The sequence below is a fragment of the Colias croceus genome, chromosome 11 (assembly GCF_905220415.1).
Source record: "Colias croceus chromosome 11, ilColCroc2.1".
Taxonomy (NCBI): Eukaryota; Metazoa; Arthropoda; class Insecta; order Lepidoptera; family Pieridae; genus Colias; species Colias croceus.
Genome location: NC_059547.1, coordinates 4,625,772 through 4,646,390, shown reverse-complemented (window position 1 = coordinate 4,646,390; position 20,619 = coordinate 4,625,772). Strand labels below are relative to the sequence as shown.

The following is a 20,619-nucleotide window of genomic DNA, read 5'->3' as shown; positions in this document are numbered from 1 at the left end:
CTGCGATCTTCTGTTCCATTCAATAGTGAATGAACTATAGCTTAAGCATGGAAAAAATGTGAACTTGTTTTCATTATCGAAATTTGTTTATCGATACTTTCCGCACTAGTCGATAAATGCCAACGATGTAAGTTTTGAAGGACGTAAACGTAAAGTCAGATTGATATAATATCTCGTAAATGTTAAGAATTGTTATAATTCCAACGGAATATCATTGTAATGGCATAAAGCTACGTAAAAATTAATAAATGCCATTTTTAGACGCCTCCAATACGTTTCTAATTTAATGGTGACGCCATTACAAGTTTGTCTCTTGAGAATAACTGTCAGTGTCATAGGGATCATCTTAGGCCGCGCCGGGTATAAGACCCCTGTAGAACCGCCATCCTGTTAAAAATGACTCGAAATTTTGTGTCAGTATCTCCCGGTCTATAACACACGCGTTCACCCTTTTGTGAAGACACGACTATATACCAACAAATGGGAAAGAAAACAAAAAAAAAAACCACCAAATAAGTTTAAGACTTTATTTTTTACATAGTAGATCATAACTTATATTATGTAAATATTACAAAACAATTATCAGCAAAAAAGAGAAAATAAAAAATATTTGAATTTCTATTTTATATATTATTATAATTTTATTAAATTTTCTAAATTTACTACGCACAACAAATATTTTTATATTGTATCACATAATATATACATTACAAGTACCATCTACAATAGTCTTGAGACGCTAATAATATTATTCTGCACATAACTTAAAAATTTATAAAAGAAACTGTGATGATAACTTCTATTGATTATTATTAATAATAACGTATATGTAATTTTATATACCCCCTAAAGTTGCTTTGGCCAAAAGCCCGCTACTTTAGCGTATTTCCCCAGAAATGGGCGAGGTTTTTACCACCAAAAATAAAAAGAATAATAATATGTAATATATTATGTACCTATTATATGATTTTTTATTAGTTATCAACAATATTAAAAAGCTGTGTGGATAATGTCATTATAACTTTATAGTCAAGTTCTATGCTATTATGGTAAAATTTTACACATTAAATAACAATTTTCCAGAATGTCTAGTCGAAACTGATAAGTTCCGCAGTATTGTTATTACTTTCAGACTTGATAGGAGTTTGGACTTGTTGAGTTTGTTGTATAGCAGACTGCGGATTTGGTGGTGCATTTCCAAAGTTTTGCGGCAGATTTTTTACACCTTGACCCTGCACATTATTAGGGGGGACCTGCCCTTGCTGCATATTTTGCGGCGCTTGCATGTTTTGCGGCGTTTGCATGTTTTGGGGCACTTGCATATTATGGGGGGCCTGCATGTTTTGCGGCGCCTGCATGTTCTGTGCTGCTTGCATGTTAGGAGGCAGATGCATATTTTGCGGCATTTGTCCAACAGATTGTTGCATATTTTGAGGCATTTGCCCCGGTTGTGGTGGTTGCATGTGTTGTGCCATTTGATTAGACGTGGGCATCGTCATTTGCGGTGGATGCATTTGTTGTTGCATTGAAGGAGGTACCATGTTATGAGGGGAATTGATCTGTGCAGCTTGAGTATTTGTTGGCATCTGATTCTGTTGCAATGGAGGACCTTGATTCATATTTTGGTTTTGAGGAATGTTTTGATTTTGTGCTAGCATTTGAGGGTTTTGAAAGTGAGGTGGTTGTCCTGGAACAGGCATTGGCTGGTGTTGAGTTATTTGGGATTGCTGATGATTTTGCTGGCCCTGTTGTTGGGGTTGAGGTAAATTCTGGCTAGTGGGAGGCAAATGATTTTGAATAGGCATATTCTGCCCAGGCACTGACTGGTTATGCATCATTGGTTGGCTATGCACTGGCATAGGTTGACCTGGCATTTGGGATCCAGATTGTTGACTAGTTTGGGGGTTTTGAGAATTAACTGGATACCCAGATACAGGTACTTGGGGATTGTTGTTTAGTTGGTTACCTTGCATCATTGGCATTCGCTGCATTTGCATACCGTACATTGGATTAGTGGCGTTTTGTTGCACCATGTTAGGTTGCGCAAGAGTCATGGGAGGCATCATGGTGTTAGGTGGCTGATTCGGCATATTTGGTTTTGGTATTTGTTGTTGGTTTGGTATATTTGGTTGTGATACACCTTGACCTGGAGGTCCATTTGGGACGGATTGCGGCATCATTTGGTGAATGCCCGGCTGAGACGGTAGACGCATTTGTTGCATTTGCTGCATCATCATCTGTTGCTGCATGGGTAACTGTTGTCCCATGACTGGGCGCATGTTCGGTTGATTCATTGGTCCTTGGATTGGTGGAACTTGGCTCAACGTAGCCGCCGATGTAGACATAGGGAAGGTATTCATTTGTGGCATCGATTGAGACATTGTTCCCATTTGATTAACATTCATTGGCATGTTAGCTTGAGACATGTGTGTTTGTCCAGGTAATGGTGTGGAGCCGTCTGTCGTTTGAGGTGGCATTTGGGGATGAAACGGGGCGTACATGAGCTGATTGGGAAAACCGGGTTGGAATTGGTGCATAGCAACACCAGGCATATAATAACCGCTGCTGGACATCATGTACTGGTGCTTCTGCTGTTCCTGCCGCATTTGCATTTCGCGCTCTTGCTCCTAAAAAATAAAATAGTTAATAAAAATATTTATTTTGAATTAAGCCTAAAAACTAATCAATAAAAGTATAATTGGTTTCAATGAAAACAGTAACTGTAAGATAACTGAATAACTTATTATCCTTCCATATTTTTGTTTTATATTAAAGTACATTAGGGATTTTATGATCATATTAATCAATGTCAATATTATTATGAGGTTTTATAGACGTAAACGGAAACAAAGCTTAACAATAATAATAATTTGTGTACATCCTAGAGAACATCGACTTTATTTAATCAAAAAGAAATCATAACACTATTGTGACAGAAATCAAGCTTTCCAATAGCACAAAACGAAGACCCACCTGCACCCTCTGCAGCGCCAACTGTCGCTGGTACTGCAGGTACTCGTGCTTCTTCTTCCTCATGGCCTGCAGCTTGGCCGCCATTTGCATCTGCCGCTGTCGCTCGGCCGCCTCTGCGGCTTGTGCGAGTCGCGCCGCGTGTTCCGCGCGCAGCGTGTCTAGCGCCGCTCTGCTATCGCGCACTTGGCTTATTTTGTCCTGCGATTGTGATTTCGTCGATTTAAGTTATTTTACCATGGAAGATAGGATATTTTTATCTATACATATAATAAATCTGTAGAAGGGTCAATTCTGTACATTGAAAATATTGAAAAAATAAATAGCAGGGGGCGTTACTGGATCGATATCAAACCCAAATATGTGATTAAAAAAATTTTGTTTGTCTGTCTGTATGTGATGGCATCACGTGAAAACTAACGGTTCGATTTCGATGAAACTTGGTAAAATTATACCTTATTATCCTGGGCATAAAATAGGATACTTTTTATCCGGGAAAAATACGTAGAAAAAAATTAATCTTAATTTTTCATAATTATTCCGCGCGGACGGAGTCGCGGGCGGAAGCTAGTAATTAATAATTAAAAAAAAATTGTATGTAATGTAAAAGATATTATGTAATGAATAAAGTCGAAAAAGTGTGTGAAGTCGTTACCAATAAATGAAAACACCGCCAATACTAATTTATTAGTATTTAAAAACTATAAAAAAATATCATCAAAAATACGAAACAATTTGTATGAATGGACAAAAAAAAATTATGACTATACATGGTTTAGTTATTTTTTTGTAATATTGTCTCCACGCATACATTACAGAGATTTTTAAATGTAAAATCATAAATTATTTGATTTTTATTACCTGTAAGCTCTCTAAGTAAACCCTTTTATCGTCCTGTTGCTGAATATATTTAAGAAGCTTGGAGTGCATTGCTGTTATGTTCATGAATAACGTTTGTACAGATGTATCATTGGCGATGGAGCGACCACTGTAAAATAATAAATAATTTATTTAATCTATAGTAATTACTGTACGGTACTGACAACAATCATGAAGAGAAAACTTGAATATTTCGGTCATGTGATGCGTAACAACAAGAAGTATGAACTCCTTCAACTAATCATGCAGGGCAAAGTGGCAGGTAGAAGGAGACCTGGCCGCAGACGGATATCATGGCTCAGAAATCTTCGTCAATGGTTTGGGAAGAGCACTAAATCATTGTTCAGAACAGCGGTTTCCAAAATTGAAATAGCCCTAATGATCGCCAACCTCCCAAAGGAGAAGGCACTTTAAGAAGAAGATAGTAATTATAATTATCTAGACTTATTAATTAATACAATATTCATTATATTATGTACACAACAAATGGAAAAACTAATAACATAAATCTAAGTGAATTCACATGTAAAAATTGTTAATAATTTACTTTCACAGAAATTATCCAAAAATAGTATAACTATGCGACTTTGGATGGTTTGATACATATAAGAAATTTTTTATTAAAAACATTTATTTTTAAGTATACATACCGAGAAGAATTACTCTTCATTCTGTTAACAAATATTTCCACTTGGGATTTGAGATTCTCAACAAAGTCATCAATTTCTTTATCCTCCGCTTCATCTTCTTGAGATTTCGCAGACGAAGGTTTCGAGAAGTCCTGATAATAAACATATATTTTATATAAATTAAAGTTGTATTATTTACAAAATCGTATCAAGGACAGCTGAACGAATTTTATTTCATTAGTTGGATTTTTTCATTTCAATTATTACATATAATATGTATATAAAGGGATTTTGCTCCACACGGAATATACCATGACGTCAGGTAATATTAATTAATTTGTATTTAATAAATAAATTTTGCATCATTTTAGTTCTATTCATTTATAAGAAAAAGTTATGTTATTTTTCGATTTATCATTCCACAGCTGCGTAGTTCGTGCCGTAGAAGCCGCATATACGTGCCCTTTTTCAAATTTTTTTTTTTCATAAAAGACATACCTAATTACACTATAGCTGGCCATAAACAATAAAATAAAAAAAAGACGTGTGGCACTCGGGGACAGCCGCGGTAAAGCTATTCATGCCTTCAACATAGCATGCCTTCAAGCCACACCTCCGAGCCCGTCGGAGTGAGGAGCGTGAGATTTTTTCGTTACGGAAATTCTCGATTCGGTCCCCGCGCTCAAGGCCCTAGGCCAAGGCCCAAGGGCCTTGAGCGCTATGCAATAGCTTCAAAACATCCCCATGGCCCATACCTCCGCCGCATCATTAGTCCCGTGCGAGGACGGCGCGGTGGGCGCCGCAGGATCACGCGACAGCCGCTGCTCCCAGTAGTTGCGGTCGAGGTAGCGGGACAGCTCCGCGTTGCCCGTGCCGTGTTCCGGCGACGCGCTCACTGACGACGGCGTTGGGGATACTGAAAATATACATGCTTTATATTATACCTACTAGATAAAAAAAGAGCGTGTGTGCCGAGCACATGTGACAGAAGTGAAACTTTTTTGGCAAGAATCAAAGATACCGATATTCGTCGCCTTAATCCATGACGTGACGGTATTGCCATGACGCGACTATAAAATTTTCCTCTAAACGCGACTATAGAAGTTTAGAAAATATAAAGTTAAAAAAAGGATTAAAAATACACTTTTATAAGATAATTTATTAAAATAATAATTGTATTTTTAACCGACTTCATTGTATTTTTATTGATAAGTACAAAGTTTGAATAAAATCTGTTTATTTAATGACCCACTTTAAATATCTCTTTCTTGTCTAATCTCACATACAAACATAAACATGCGAATAATGATGAAATTCAAGATATACTAAAACGTGTTTAAATACCAATATATTCCGAGTTTTTGACTGGCCTACACTCACATGTCAATCAAAATTTACAAATAATTATTGTGAACTATCTTTACAAAAACGTGGCATGTTTAGCTATAACTAAATACACATTTGAATCATAAAATATGTAATCAAGATGAAACTTTTCATTAATATTCTAAAACCAATACTAATGAGTTTAGTTAAAAATTAAAATATAATTACATGTTGGATGAGTTGTTGGTTCAGGAGCAATATATGAGCGGGAGCGTTTCTCCTTCTCCTTTTGTTCAGCCTCTGACTGGCTCAAAGCAAGCGCTAGTTGTAATTCCTCTTCTTCTTGCAACTCTTCCGCCGTTTTCCCTGGTGGCTTCTATTCAGAATAAATCATTACAATCGAGTAGAAGCAAAAAATGTACAATGAAACAATGTACAATTATTGTAATATGAAAGTAGATAGTTGGTAAATAGTAACTAATGTTTTATTTTTCTGATATTATTCATTGTTCCTCCATCAAGACATTTATTACTATGTAGGGCAAAGAGACTTTTCTAAGTTTTGTGATTTACAAAACAATCTTTCCTTAGTAAAAACCAATATTGGTTTCATTATAGTATAGTATTACTATTACTAGTATTATTATATACTATTACTAGATAAGGATTTTAGAAAAAATCTTAATTAACTGGTAACTGTAACAATTACATACATTCATATAGGTATTATTATAACAAATAAATAACCAATAATCAATATATTTAGGAGTCATATGAATAAACAATGTATTATTTCAAGATGACGTCATTAAAATAGCATGTAATTCAATTTTTTATATTGTGTGCATAGCATTATACTAAATTTTGATGATGATTAACTTTATTAAATTCTGTTTCTTAACCCATTGAGCCCCCAGCGGCCCGATCGGTCCACGACACAATAGATTTTCTATTGTGTCTGTGATTCCGGGGGCTGAGTTAATAAATAATAATAATTATGTCACAAATACAATATAAAACCTATAAGGGAAATGAAAAAAAAAAGAGTGATATGACTAATTATTATATTTATTTTAAGACCACATAATTATAATAATATGCATTATACATGTTGCTACAGTAATAATAAATGTTAAAGTTAAATATATATAAAATGTCAATCACAATTTCCAAAAGTAGTCCATTTTAAAGTGACAAGAATAACACATAATTTGTATTATGAATAGTGAACATAAATTTACTTTTGTTTCAGTCTTCTAACAAATTTAGGTGTTTCTGGGACAGTGAGAGGTCCTGCTGATTTTTCTGGAATAAATGGATTTAATGATGGGATTGGTTTTGGATGATGTACCAATGTAGACCTCAATTGTGCTATTGCCCTTTCCTCAGCCTCTCGCTGTTCCTGTTCTTTCAGCTGCTTATTTTTTTCCATTTCCTTTTCTTTCTCTTTTATTTGTTTTTCGAATCTTTCTCTTTCAGCTGCTCTTTTTTCAGTAGTCAGCTCAAAGGGCACTGGCTTTGAAATAGGGTTAGCCTGCAGTACAGGCTTAAATGGTTCTTTGTAGAGTACCACAGGAGGTTTGGCTTCAAACTTGACATGATTTTCCTTATTTTCTGAAGAAGCAGTAGAACCAATGCCTGTTGCAGAGTGCATCCTTTTTTTAACAGAATTTGGTAAAGGCTGTGCTTTAAACTGTGAAGCCATTTTCCTTTCCTCCTCTAACTGTTTTTTTATTCTTTCCTCTCGGCGTCTCTTTGATTCTTCATCCCTTTTCTCAAAGGAAAATGGTTCTGGTTTGACAGGACCGTGTCGAACAATATGTTTTTCAGTTTTTTCTTGGTTTTTAGCCTTAGTCGCTATGTCACATTGTTTGTTTTCATGCTTCAAGCAATCAGTTGAGTTTGCTCTTTTGTAATGAAATTTAGGACTAACAGGTTTAGTAATATTTGTGATAGGCTTTATAGGAATCTGTGGCTTCTCAAGTATATGTTTTGGTGCAGGACGGGCTTTAAAGTGATGAGCTTGTTCGGGTGATTGCATGTTTTTCTTATGAAATTCAGTAAGTTTGAAAGGTTCAGGAACTGTCATCGGTTTTCTTGGCACATCCGGTAGATGAACTGGACCAATAATCACAGATTTAGGAATAGGATTAGCCTTAATTTTAAACTTTTTTATTTCTTCCAACTCCATTTCTTCTTTTTCTTTCTGTGACATGATGTGACGAGGACGCGCGCGAGTTTTACAACGCAACATGGGAGATTGCGCTATAGTCAACCTAGATCTGCTCATTACTTGTTGTGGTTGAAATAGTTTAGGTTTAGTGGTACGAAAACGTCCTGGTGTATCTCTCTCATAGTGATATATGGCCTCGGCCATTGATACAAACTTTGTTTTCGATAATTCTTGGTTTCCACCAGTTTGTTTATGATATCTTTCACAAACACCGTCCTCATCATTTTCAAAGTTTAAATTAGACAATTCCTGTTTCAGTATAGCGATATCGTTCATTGAAAGAGACTTCCTCATAGCAGTAAAGCCGTTCTCGAAAAAGTCCAATTTGTTGTGTTCTCCGAAGTCATTATCGTCAGGCGAGATTGGTTCTTCTTTGACACGAATATTACCGTTTGGTGTAAAACAAACATCTCCACGGAAGTTTGTTACGTAGTCTCTAGGCATTTTTATAATTCGTACTATTTATGACTAACACATAAAATAAAAAGTTTTTAAATCAAGATTCAAAGTTACAACTTACGAGAACAAATATTGGATTGCTAATGTTATTCGTATCTAATTCGTTATTTCAAAAGTTCAGTTTTCCTGCATTTCAAATTGTCAATTGAATTATTGCCAGTGTCATAAGTTCAATATTATTGTCTATGGTTTTACTTTCATGTTTCTGTATTTTAGTAATAAAAAGATCTATAATAATATTAATGAAATTAAGATTTAATATAAATTGAATATTTAAATAAGTACATATAACTTGGTCTTATTAAAACTGAAAAATAATTGAATAGGTACCGAAAAATCATCTATCATTCGGACGCGAGACTTTTGATAAATATGAACTGTCAAGTGTCAAATGTAAATCGTCATACGTCAACGTCATCGGTCATGTCAACTGTCATTAGAAATTTGTAAATTGCGAATTGTTTGTACTACGATCTTTGAAAATATTCATTTAATATTTCTTTTAGATAGAATTATTTTGAATAATTGGCTTATATCAAATACCGTACATATTTGAAAAACTTAAACATGGCGCAAGCACTTCCGAATCCCAACACGCTATTGCCGCTGGAGCTCGTCGATAAATGTATAGGATCGCGCATTCATATTATTATGAAGAATGACAAAGAAATGGTTGGAACGTTACAAGGATTTGACGATTTTGTTAACATGCTATTAGATGACGTCACGGAATATGAATCAACTCCAGAAGGTAGAAAAATAACCAAGCTAGATCAGATACTTCTTAACGGTATGAATATAGCTATGTTAGTTCCTGGTGGAGAAATGCCCGGCGAATCATATGAAGGACAATAGTTAAGCATTCATGTAATAATACGCTACACATAAGATATTAAGAAATAAATAATAATAACATAATATGTTCTTTCAATATCCTGTTTAACAACTAATATTAAATGTATACAAATGTTAACAACTTATTTGTTTTCAATAATAAAGCAGTAAGGATATTTAAAATTGATAATAGTCAACATTTGGATTTGAGTCAGCTATAATCAATGTAGTTAAGATTTTATTCCCCTTTAACCTCAATTTTAAAACAACAATGTAATTATGTTTTAAATAAACCAAACATACAAAATAATTTCATGTTTAAAATATGGAAAGGATTTACTTCTTTATTGCTTTTTATTAGCACTATTAATTGCAATGAAATCTTGATATTTCATCATTCATTGAAATGTGTATATTAAGAAATAATTGACTAACCTGTGGTTGAGCAGGACCATAATCACTTGATGTGTCAACAATTTCAATCTTTGCAGAGGACGGCGGACGGCTGACTTTATCGAAGCAAGCCTCACAAACTCGCACCTTTTTTAATAATAAAAATAATAACTATCTGCTATTTAAGTAATTGGTTATGTAAGTTAAAGTAAGGAACAATTACCTACCTCTTTTTCAATGCCAAATTTAGGCAAAGTTGATGTTTTGGAACTGCACTGTTGGCAGAACACTTGTCCACAAGCGCGGCAATGATGGCGGCGAACCATCAAAGAGAAAGCCACACGACACCTAAATATAATTGTTGCTGAGTCATTCCAAACAAGAATTTATGAAATTTATTTCATAATAATTGATATTTTTGTCAAATGCATAACACTATCATATTATTTAGTTTAATATTGATATTTAGATTATAATATGTAAAATATTAAAAAATGGTCTTTATAACATTTCCAAAACAAATGTACTTAATTAATGCCTATAAATACATCTTACCTATGACAGACTTCACCGTCTGCCCATTCAGGGGCAGTGTCCGCAGAAAACATTGCATCAGATTCTTTCAACGGAGGAAACTTATGTCCTTCAGCTTTTAATATATTCACTGTATCCTGGTATATTAAAAAAAGGTTTTAAACTATATTTTACACTAGATATGCTTCAGACACAATTTTTTTGTTTTTAAACAATGGCACTTGCTGTGATAACCAGCATCTACTATGATATGAGTCATACTGTCAGGTGAAGTGATAATAATCAGGCAATGACATCACAAAATGGCTTATAGTATAACTTATAGAGGTACAGTATTTATGAAAAAAAAATTACAGTAAAATATGAGCATTCATTATTTACATACAAATTATCATTATATAATTAAATCATTCACCTCAAGCACAAAGAAACACAAGATAATAATGTGAACATAATTGAATACATATAATCAGGTCGTTGACACTAGTCCTGCCATCAAAATATATTATTAGAAGATTTTATCACAACATGCACACATAACATAAATACACAATGTATTTAATACTGCTAGCCTTACAAGCACTATGAAATTGATGACTAAACGTTGACATAAGTTTGTTATAATTAGATTATATAGAAAATCAATACGGAAGAATAGTGCTTATGGTGATAACCAATTTTAAAATGGTCAAATATTGTAATTTGTTTGAGCTTATATAAAACATGATGCTCAACAATGTACTGAATCAGGTCAGATATTGGAAATTATATCAAACACGTTTTCAAGACACCAAATAATTCAAAATATTGGATTAAGTAATTGGCTTTTTAAATTCTAGATGTAGAAAGACTCTGATCTAGTTACCTTTAGCATAAGAAGCTCAGTGAATTAAAATTTGCAATAAATATGCTTTATTTACAGTTTAATTGGTGGATTATCTGGGATGGACCCGGTAATAAATTAACAAGTGGAATCCATGGAATATGTACAAAAATATTTTTGTTATTTATATTATTGCTCATATTTAACACTCACCTAAGTGTTAAATGTAATAACATTCAGGGGGGTTATTGATGTCTAAAACAATATTAACTCCAGTGCGGAATTTTGAGATGGCACTAGACAATCTATATACCTCTGACAATTTTCCACAGAAGTATTGATACTATTTTAAAGTGTATGCTACATTTAAGTTATATAACCATACCTGCACAGCTCTATATTTGGGAGTGTTGCGGAAAGCAAACGCCCATGCCTGTATCAACTCCAGAATTTTGGTTTTCAAATTTTCATGCTGGGTTGTCTTCACTAAATCACGAAGCATTTCACAGAATGCTTTTGATGCAACTTCGTCATGTACACCTGAACCTATATCATAACTAGTTTAGTAATTTCCATATAAAAAAATATTATTACATTTTTCTAAGCTATGTTTGCAATATGCTTATGATAATCTATGCATAATATATATGCAGTAATACATAGTTCTGTTGATATTTCTCTGTATAGTAGTAACAATTAAACATAAACCTTTAAAACAATTTTTTTTTATAACATTGATATAATCATTATTTGGTACATAATAGAATTGATTTTAAAATTCATTTACTTATTACTAAGCAGAAAAAAATTATGTTTAATTACAGTATTTCTAATGTATATTCTTACCACAATTTTTAACTATGCTTTCCAAGGTTAACAATGCAAACATTGCCTGATGAGGATTTTGTGAGTAAAGTTTCTTTTTGACACCAGCCACTGCATATTTTGGTCTAAAAATATCGACAATATTACATTTAAATGTACATAATTTTTACATTATAAATATGTATTTATATGTGAGTCAATATAATATGTAGTAACAAAACAATTTTAATGATATTGTAATAAGGGTTGAACTGGTGAAAATATGATACTCACGAACAATCATTTTGTCTAATTAAATCACAGATTTGCAAGATAGACGGCCAGTCAGGATCTAGGCGTAGATTACTTGTCGCTTTATCTAGAACAATACAAAATGCGAATATTGAAATAATATTTAGTAATAAATATGTAGAATGACAAAGAGCTCACCTTGTTATAAGTGAATCGTCATTAAAGAGGAAAAATATGCAGTAAAAAAGAAAGTGATGCAAATTAATGAATTAAGACAGGGCAAAACAATATCAATAACAATGTAAATGAAGACATATATATTGCATCTCATACATTACTTACCCAATAATTTATCGAATACACTTGTTCGAAACATTTTTGATAGGCACTACGTATTCAAAACTTATTTTTTGTAAGCAATACCTAGCGATAAATCTTTTTGTGGATAGAAAAATGACAGCTCACTTTGTCAATTTTTAATTTTTTTTTTGTACATTGGTAGGAGTGAATGTCATTTTATTAGACATTTCTATTTCAATGTAAGTTTCATTTTTCGCAAATTAAGTGGTTGTAAATAAATAATTGTAAAAATAAATAAGATAAAATTCAGAAATATCTAATAATTCATATTACGTACGTTTTATACTTTTATAAAGAGTATTTTCCTCATATTTGCACACCATGAAGTAGGGTGAATGGGAATCTTAGGGGAATTACGAGCAAGACAAAGGCAAAACACGATCAAAACTGGTAACTTAGCGAAAATACTGCGCGATAAAAAAAAATTGTTTTTTTTTCTTAAAAGAATTTCAAATCATTCTCGAATCTCGCGAAGGAATGCATTGCGCGCGTCAGAATTTCGGAAGGGGAGTTAAGTAGGCCCCAAGGAAGCTCCCCTTAAAAAAACTGACGATTACGTCAGATTTTCATAGGGGAGGTTTATCTCGGTATCCTGAAAGCATATTTTCTTAGTCTGACAAAAATTTTGGTGGGTTCTCTTAATCTGACCGAAAAAGGTTTGTGGGTTTCTTTTTTTTAATCATCGTTATATTTTCATATCAATCTTTCTTAACACCAAGAAGCTTATATCTAATACACTGGAGATTGCACTATGAACGTTGACTTGTCACGGGAAGGTATGACCTTGAATGACGCCTGGTTGTTCCTTCATCCCTTTCACACCAACTTGCCAAGTTAGGTGTGAAAGGGACAAAAAATATTCCCCTCCTTTTCTAATGGGTTTCATCCGACTGCGATTTTTTTTTATCTTTTTATTATTTTTAAAGGCTTCTACCCACACTTCTACCCCAGTCTAACACTCGGAGCTAGATAATACATTTGAATAAAATCATACTGTCAACAAGTTTTTTTTTTTATTTTTTTTTATTAATTATAATCATCTGCGATCAGTCAATTGACTATGAGCAGACTAGATCTGTGATGAGCAGATACTTTGGATCAGAATAAATTGGCAACACGTGTCAACATTATTTTTGGGTCTGGCAGCGCCGCGTCCACAGAACAGCAAAACCTGTGGCCGCGTCTCATCTTTCATGACATTTGCTAGAATCTAGTGTCTATTGATTCTGTACCAATTTCGCCACATTATTCTGTGTTTGAATTTCCCAAACGTCTGTGCCAGGTCTGTGCCCAACTGTGGTGCCCAACGTTAATATAGTTTTTAAAAATGAATTCCTTGTTGAAATAAAAATAACCACTCTTCACGATCGGCAGCGTTGGGCGAGTAGAGAATACTCTTTGGAGTAGAGGCAATCACGATAGAACCAAAATGTCTATGATCGTCTATAAAAATGTCTATTCATAACCGCCGTAATGGCGGCAAATATTGATTTCTTGGGCCAACGCTGCCCATTGTAAACAGGGCCCAAAGAGTAGAGTAATACACAGGGCCCATCACAGCAATATCTTCAAAAGTTGTGATTGTAGTTTTTCAATAAAAAGTGGTTCTTTAACCCCTGTAAAAATATACATACCTAACATACTTAATGACATATTGTTTATTTTTACTATCCAAATGTAATTTATCTAACATTTGAAGACAACTAACCAACTTGTATTTTTGAAATAAGTATATTGTTTATTAATCCATGGAAAGTGCAATTAATAATTAATATTCTAATGTCAGGAAAATATCTCTTTTTTTGGTAATTGCAAGAAATCTGATAGGTAGTAAAAATAAGCAGTTTGAAATCCCAATTAGGAACAGGCACTCATAGGACAGGGGATAGCTATGAAATGAATGAAAAAACTCTTATTACCTACCTATTTAAGAATTTTGCTATACGATAATGTCATCTGAATTCAAATCAAGCACAGCAACAGCACTATAAAATGAATAAAATTATTTAAAAAGTAGGTACTACATAGGTAGGTCCTATAGGTACGGTTTCTACCAGTTTCTACCTAAAAAATCGGAACAGTGCTCTCTACCAAGGAAAAGTGCTCATATGTGTGTCACATTTTATTTTAAAGTAGTTAGTATACCTACTTAGATTTTAAGATATAAGATATAGGTACTTTCCCATTTGATCTATGTTCAACAATAAGCAAAATGTTACATTTTTGTTTTAATTAAAACACAAAATAAATTTATAAGCAAGTATCGTTATCATAGAATCTTTTACCTCGCCGCTTATCGAAAAGCAAGATAACAGCATATTGCAAATTGTCACCACATTTAGTAATATAAGAGCAGCCTGACACACTAATTTCAAGAATTCTTAAAACTAGGCCATTATAATAAAATGTATTCCAGTTTTATAAAGAGCTAAGATAAATAAGGTTGTGTGTAATTAAACCAAGTTTATTGAAAGAAATGTCTACGAAAAGTTTTCTTGAACAATGCATGCACGTTAACAAAAGGAAACTTCAAAAATTAGATCAAGATATAAATGTATGTTCAAATTTAATACTGATCATAAAAATGAAACTTTCTACATTGGAATTGAATATGACTGCGCTGAAGATTATTTATGAAGGTGTGATGGAATTACGGAAAATTATTCTTGTACTACACCCACATTTAAAACGGAAAACTATACGATCTGGCGACTAAAAGGTATTTGTCGATGTGTATTGACTATTGAATGGTATTTTCCTTAGTTTTCTATTTCTATAATAATTTATAAGTTCTTGTCCTGTGCAAAGTGGGGTATTGACGCGATAGGTCTCGTCGAATTTGCAAAAGTCTATAACAAAACCTTGTTTGTTGTTTTTATAAAAGTAGGGTTCTATGAATCGCCTTCCCCAGAGTATTTCAGTGCCAGTGTAGCTCGATTTTGCTTGAAGTGGTTGTCCCGTTGATTCAATCGTTCCTTCAAAAGTTACTAATATTTCTATATTACTCTTCAAGATTTCCTGAGCGGAGATATCATAGAAAGGGCTATTTTCATCTATTCTATGCACAGCAGTTACTGGAAATATGAACAGAACGTCATCACAATTATCGACCATTATGTTCAACTTTACCTGATCATAATTGAGTAAATCAACGCCATCTTTGGTTATATATTTTATCAGGTACGCGTTGACAGTCGAAGCTATTATTCTTGACTTTCTTGTGTTGCCCACTCTGAACATCAAGCACAAATATCCGTCCCTTTGATTGATAATGGCGTATTTTGAAAACATCAATGTTTGCGCTCGGTTCTTTGGCTTCGTTAATTTAGCGAAAACAATTCCTATGAACAGGGATTGAATTATTTTCCCTGTGATGCTTTCAATGCACATTGTAAACATGGCTTCTGGACATTCCAAAGTAATCGCCCTAGATCCATACCCGATACTTGTTTGTACTTCAATACTGAATAAGAATATGGATGTGAAATTATATATTTCGGTCACACATGGTTTCCACTCTGTAATATTTTTGGCTAGCGGTAAGTGTTCATCTTCTAAATCTCCATGCAAATATAATATGACCCACCATATGACAGCGAAAATAAGCCAACTTAAAACACAGGTTATTGTACAATACAATATTGTCCACCTCCATCTAGCTTCAAGAAGAACTTTAACCAGGTCGATTATGAATCGTAATTTATTTTTATGTGATTTCGCAAAATTTAGTTCCCCAGATTTGAACACAATGCGTTCCTGTTGTCTAAGGCGGAAGGATATTCTTTTGTGAATATGTCTGCAAATTAAACATACAAACTTTATTTAAATAGGTATGCACTGTGAAGATATTTAATTAAGTTTGGCACATTCGATAGTCATATTAAGTTTTCATGAAAATTTATTTTAATAAGTAGTTTGGCCGCTATCGCATCATTTGTAACTCAGCGCTATCTAATGTATTTAAGTCTTATTATATTCTGAAGTGATTTATTTACTGTGATATGCTTAAAATATAAATTTATTGTACATGAACAACTAAGTCTAAAACCATTACTTACCGCTTGCAACTACACTGAGCGTGTAGCTCATCTACGTTATTTTCTTTAGAATTTGTATCCATTTATGGGCAGTACGCACAACGATAGTGATTACACAATTTTCCTATTGTATGGCAACTTGGACTATTTCTTCTTAAGTACCTGCTATTCCAATTCTAAAACTATCCGTTTGACAAACGTCACCGAACGTTAAATGTTTACTTCCGTCTGTACGTGCCTTCTCATTTTCAAGATCACTAATTAAATATTTATTTGTAAAGATAAAACGAGTTACTTTGACGGATTTTCACTATCTTGTTTAGAATCATCTTGACGAATATTGAATCAGAAAGAAATCGTGTTACATAGGTACATATTTATATAAAAATGAACTTATTAAATGAAGATTGATTTTTCAATTGATATTTTGAAAAAATAATTAATAACACACCTATATGAGATTCCGCTACTTCTCAAAAGATGGCGCCATCATTTGTTACAATTAACATCGATAAGACAAATGAACATATTAACACTCGATACATTAGCACCATTTCAGGGAAAATACTAAATTACAACAAAAACACATGAAAATAAAATAAAAATACACGTGTAGCGTGAAAAAGTTGATACAGTATATATTACGCTACGAATAACCTTGAAACGGTGGGCGGATGGAAGCGCTTTATTACTTAACACCTAATAGTGAAGAGTTATTGGTATGACAAGAATACGTTTGTTCATTTCCAGTGTCACATCCCGCCTGCGGGATGCACCTGAGGCCGCCCGGAATGAGCATTGGCCCTGACAGTCGAAAGAGCAGCGGTGTTAACGGGGAGCGTAATTTGATAATGTTGCCTGCTGCTTAGGGCTACCCTGGCTGCTACATTTTTTATTTGTAAAGTGTCAACCAGTCAAGAATATTATGTCTGAATATTATGTCTGTGAAAATATTGTGTCTTCAATCGTTAATATTTAATAATTTATTACTTGTATGTACTTATTATTTATAGTCCTGTATAATTAAGTTTTATTCAATTTAGGGTTTAAGATACAATATCTTATTTATAACTTTCATGATTAATTAAATAATTAGTATATATTTTAATTAATTATTGACGAGGAGATTGTTATTTACGTTTCGTACGTCGCTCATACCTCTTACTTGTAAGGAAACCCTTAATCATTTTCAGCTCATTACAAAACAGGCGTACCTAAGTAGGTACGTTTCGCTCGCTTTAATACGTCATTTTTTAGTTATTTATTAAAATATTAAAATGTATCTTTTTAAATTTTTTATTCATAGACATGTATTTTTATAAAAATAATCATTAGGTATAAAATTCGATAAAATAAATTGTGATGATTATTATTTTTGATATTTTATTTTATTGCTTAGTTATTGCATGTTATTGTAAGTAATTTTAGAATCTTAATGTTAAGGGGCGATTTTGTTTTGGAACATAATGTGTCCACAATATGTAGAGCCCCACGCTACGGCTCTATACTACCGCAAGAAAATATATTTAATAAATTTAATCAAACATTTCGTATTTCTAAATTATTAAAGTTATTGTAAAGAACAAAACAAAAAATTTTAAAATGTATTCAAAACAAACAATTTTAAAATTAAATTGATTCCTTATTACTGAAGTCTGAACCCTATCTTTTAATTTTGTGTGACGCATAATTTTGCTGTGTTCTTTTGCAAAAGTCTCGTTAAGACAATATCATAATATTCTAAACAGATAAGATTTGAGATTATTTCTGTATCGTGAATGTATATGTCGTAATACATAATACATATAGCTGAATTTATTTTTTTTGCCTTATTTTGAGTTATCTTTTATAACATTTTAGAGAAAATGGATAAAGATACTTATACTATAATTGCGATTAGTTCAAAACATTTAGATAAGATATCTGTTAGGTAGATTAGATTTACATAATACTAGCCATCCGCCCCGGCTTTGCCCGTGGTAGTTGGTACATATTATAGTATAACTATTAGGACTCGAGGTTCACATATCAAACGTACCTAAAATATTTTTGTAATCGGTCCAGTAGTTCCTAAGATCAGCGCTCAAGCTTAATTTTAATATTCATTAGATATTAATATATAGATAAGTGAAGACTACATAAATTAGGCAGTAGGCTATGACTTCGCTTGCGTAGTCAGAGTATAATGTCACATGGGAATAAGATTTTTCATCGCTGTAATAATTAGCCTATATCTATGCTAATATTATAAAGCTGAAGAGTTTGTTTGTTTGTTTGAACGCGCTAATCTCAGGAACTACAGGTCCGATTTGAAAAAATTCTTTCGGTGTTAGATAGCTCATGTATCGAGGAAGGCTATAGGCTATATATCATCACGCTAAGACCAACAGGAGGTGAGCAATGCGGGTGAAACCGCGGAGCACAGCTAGTATGTCATAAAGCCACAAAAATCATGCCATAAAATTGCTTCGTTGCGACGTGAAAGAAGATTATACTTACAATACATACATACATATATATTCTTACAATACAAATAATTAATGGGTATCATTTAAGCTATCACCAATTTAATTAGTTTTGTGTTTCTTAAATAATAGGGTTTGTCCTCAAAATAGTAGATCTGTCACCAAAATGTAGTCACCAAACAATGCAAAATCAGATCCACAATAAATCACCTAAAATCCTGAGATATAAGGTCTAGTACCATATAAATGTTTTTGTATGTATTATAATAGGTGTGTCCTAATAAGTATATTTAAGCAAAATAATTTAAAGAGATCACCAATAAATCATATTATGTTACTAAAAGTTAAAATAATCAATATTTATTCTTAAAAATAATAACCACTGAATTATCAGCTCTGGTTAAATAGCTGACTAATGATTAGCATAATTGTATATAAAACACTTAATTAAAGTTAAAATAATCAATATTTATTGTTAAAAAACAATAATCACTGAATAATCAGCGCTGGTTTGGATTTCGAAGGGCGCCCCCTTTTTCTTTTCTGGCCGATAAGCACATTTTTTGCTTCTGGTGGGGGGTTGGCCAGCTTTAAGCATATGGCTAATCTGTGGGCTAATCCGTATGTTTGCACATGTCAATTTTTAAAGCGCGCCAATTTGTCTCCGCCCTTTGATCATTTTTTCATTAAAATTATAAATTGATGTATTAAATTGATAACGAATACTATCAATTTATTATCTGAACGAAATAAAATGTTACTACTGTATAGGTGACAAAATATCAAATAAAAAGGAGTCGCAGTCAGGGATCGATAATCGATTTATTTGGTGACAGATCTACCATTCTGAGCACAGAACTATTATTTAAGCAACAAAACTGTTATTATAAGAACGAAATTTATATTCATGTAATGCAATATAATTTTATTGGTTATCGATCTCTTATTTTACACATATATTAACATTAAATTGTTCCCAGGTAACAATTTTTGTTTATCTGAGAACGAAAATATTTCGTGGTGATAGATCTATTTATTAGGTGATACAACTTGATGACAAATATAAATTTTGATGATAGAAAATATAGTTCCCATAATTAATCAAACTCACTTTGGTATTTATAATAATTACGTATGGGAGTGAGGGCTAGTAAAGAGGCTATTTTAATATCCTGTTCAAGTTGTAGTTTTATGTAGTAATGTCACAATAACAAAAAAAAAAGAAAACAACAAAGTAAAGTTTAGATTTATTTAAGGACAAATTGAGACTGTTTTATACAATCGTATGTTAAAACAAAACCGGATACTAGTATCAGATCTGAAACTCAGAGTTAGGTATTTGAAAAATTTCTTGACGCAAAATCTCATGTTGTCGTTGCATTTAGGTCCTTTTCTTAATCAATTCAAGTGAAATACCATAGTCATATACATAAATATATAAAGTGGCTATATGGGAATGTTGCAAATTATAGTCCAACATACCTAAAGGGCCATGTAAATCTTATCTACAGAGGCACTGGCAGTGAATGAGTGAACACCGTCAATTGTTTCCGAGCGCGTGGCCAGTTAACAAATAAAGTCGGATTACAATTGGAATAGGTACCAACAACAAGACTCGTCT

General features: G+C 32.9%; 4 protein-coding genes across 5 annotated transcripts; 1 reads left to right on the top strand and 3 right to left on the bottom strand.

Annotated features, from left to right (window-relative positions):
• Positions 1 to 809: 809 nt before the first annotated feature.
• Positions 810 to 12,601, bottom strand: LOC123695386 (hepatocyte growth factor-regulated tyrosine kinase substrate-like). 2 transcript variants are annotated; one of them, XM_045641219.1, is made up of 14 exons: positions 12,479 to 12,601; positions 12,179 to 12,263; positions 11,927 to 12,030; positions 11,466 to 11,626; positions 10,279 to 10,394; positions 9,951 to 10,071; positions 9,766 to 9,870; positions 6,033 to 6,180; positions 5,234 to 5,394; positions 4,500 to 4,630; positions 3,832 to 3,958; positions 2,974 to 3,171; positions 1,430 to 2,627; positions 810 to 1,396 (listed from the first exon to the last, which is right to left on the bottom strand). In XM_045641219.1, the coding sequence occupies exons 1-14, from the start codon at positions 12,510 to 12,512 to the stop codon at positions 1,089 to 1,091; spliced, it is 2,997 nt and encodes a 998-aa protein (XP_045497175.1). In that variant the 5' UTR covers positions 12,513 to 12,601; the 3' UTR covers positions 810 to 1,088. The 2 variants fall into 2 exon arrangements, with proteins under 2 accessions (XP_045497175.1, XP_045497174.1); XM_045641218.1 differs by having other exon boundaries at positions 810 to 2,627.
• On the bottom strand, positions 6,886 to 8,693 carry LOC123695388 (targeting protein for Xklp2-like). The gene has a single exon (XM_045641220.1). It carries the CDS (start codon positions 8,479 to 8,481, stop codon positions 7,042 to 7,044), a length of 1,440 nt encoding a protein of 479 aa, XP_045497176.1. The 5' UTR covers positions 8,482 to 8,693; the 3' UTR covers positions 6,886 to 7,041.
• On the top strand, positions 8,914 to 9,414 carry LOC123695389 (U6 snRNA-associated Sm-like protein LSm5). Its single transcript, XM_045641221.1, has one exon. It carries the CDS (start codon positions 9,064 to 9,066, stop codon positions 9,349 to 9,351), a length of 288 nt encoding a protein of 95 aa, XP_045497177.1. The 5' UTR covers positions 8,914 to 9,063; the 3' UTR covers positions 9,352 to 9,414.
• Positions 12,602 to 14,711: 2,110 nt separating the features above from the next.
• Positions 14,712 to 16,763, bottom strand: LOC123695492 (inward rectifier potassium channel 2-like). Its single transcript, XM_045641358.1, has 2 exons — positions 16,555 to 16,763; positions 14,712 to 16,292 (listed from the first exon to the last, which is right to left on the bottom strand). Exons 1-2 carry the CDS (start codon positions 16,614 to 16,616, stop codon positions 15,209 to 15,211), a joined length of 1,146 nt encoding a protein of 381 aa, XP_045497314.1. The 5' UTR covers positions 16,617 to 16,763; the 3' UTR covers positions 14,712 to 15,208.
• Between the last annotated feature and the right edge of the window lie 3,856 nt (positions 16,764 to 20,619).

Excerpts from the sequence above, each read along its gene's own strand:
- LOC123695388 (XM_045641220.1), bottom strand. The coding sequence starts at position 8,481 with ATGCCTAGAGACTACGTAACAAACTTCCGTGGAGATGTTTGTTTTACA.
- LOC123695386 (XM_045641218.1), bottom strand. The coding sequence starts at position 12,512 with ATGTTTCGAACAAGTGTATTCGATAAATTATTGG. Across the intron at positions 11,627-11,926 it reads AAGCATAGTTAAAAATTGTG|GTTCAGGTGTACATGACGAA; the intron begins GTAAGAATATAC and ends GTTATGATATAG. Across the intron at positions 6,181-9,765 it reads ATGGTCCTGCTCAACCACAG|AAGCCACCAGGGAAAACGGC; the intron begins GTTAGTCAATTA and ends TATTCTGAATAG.
- LOC123695492 (XM_045641358.1), bottom strand. The coding sequence starts at position 16,616 with ATGGATACAAATTCTAAAGAAAATAACGTAGATGAGCTACACGCTCAG. Across the intron at positions 16,293-16,554 it reads GCTCAGTGTAGTTGCAAGCG|ACATATTCACAAAAGAATAT; the intron begins GTAAGTAATGGT and ends TTTAATTTGCAG.
- LOC123695389 (XM_045641221.1), top strand. The coding sequence starts at position 9,064 with ATGGCGCAAGCACTTCCGAATCCCAACACGCTATTGCCGCTGGAGCTC.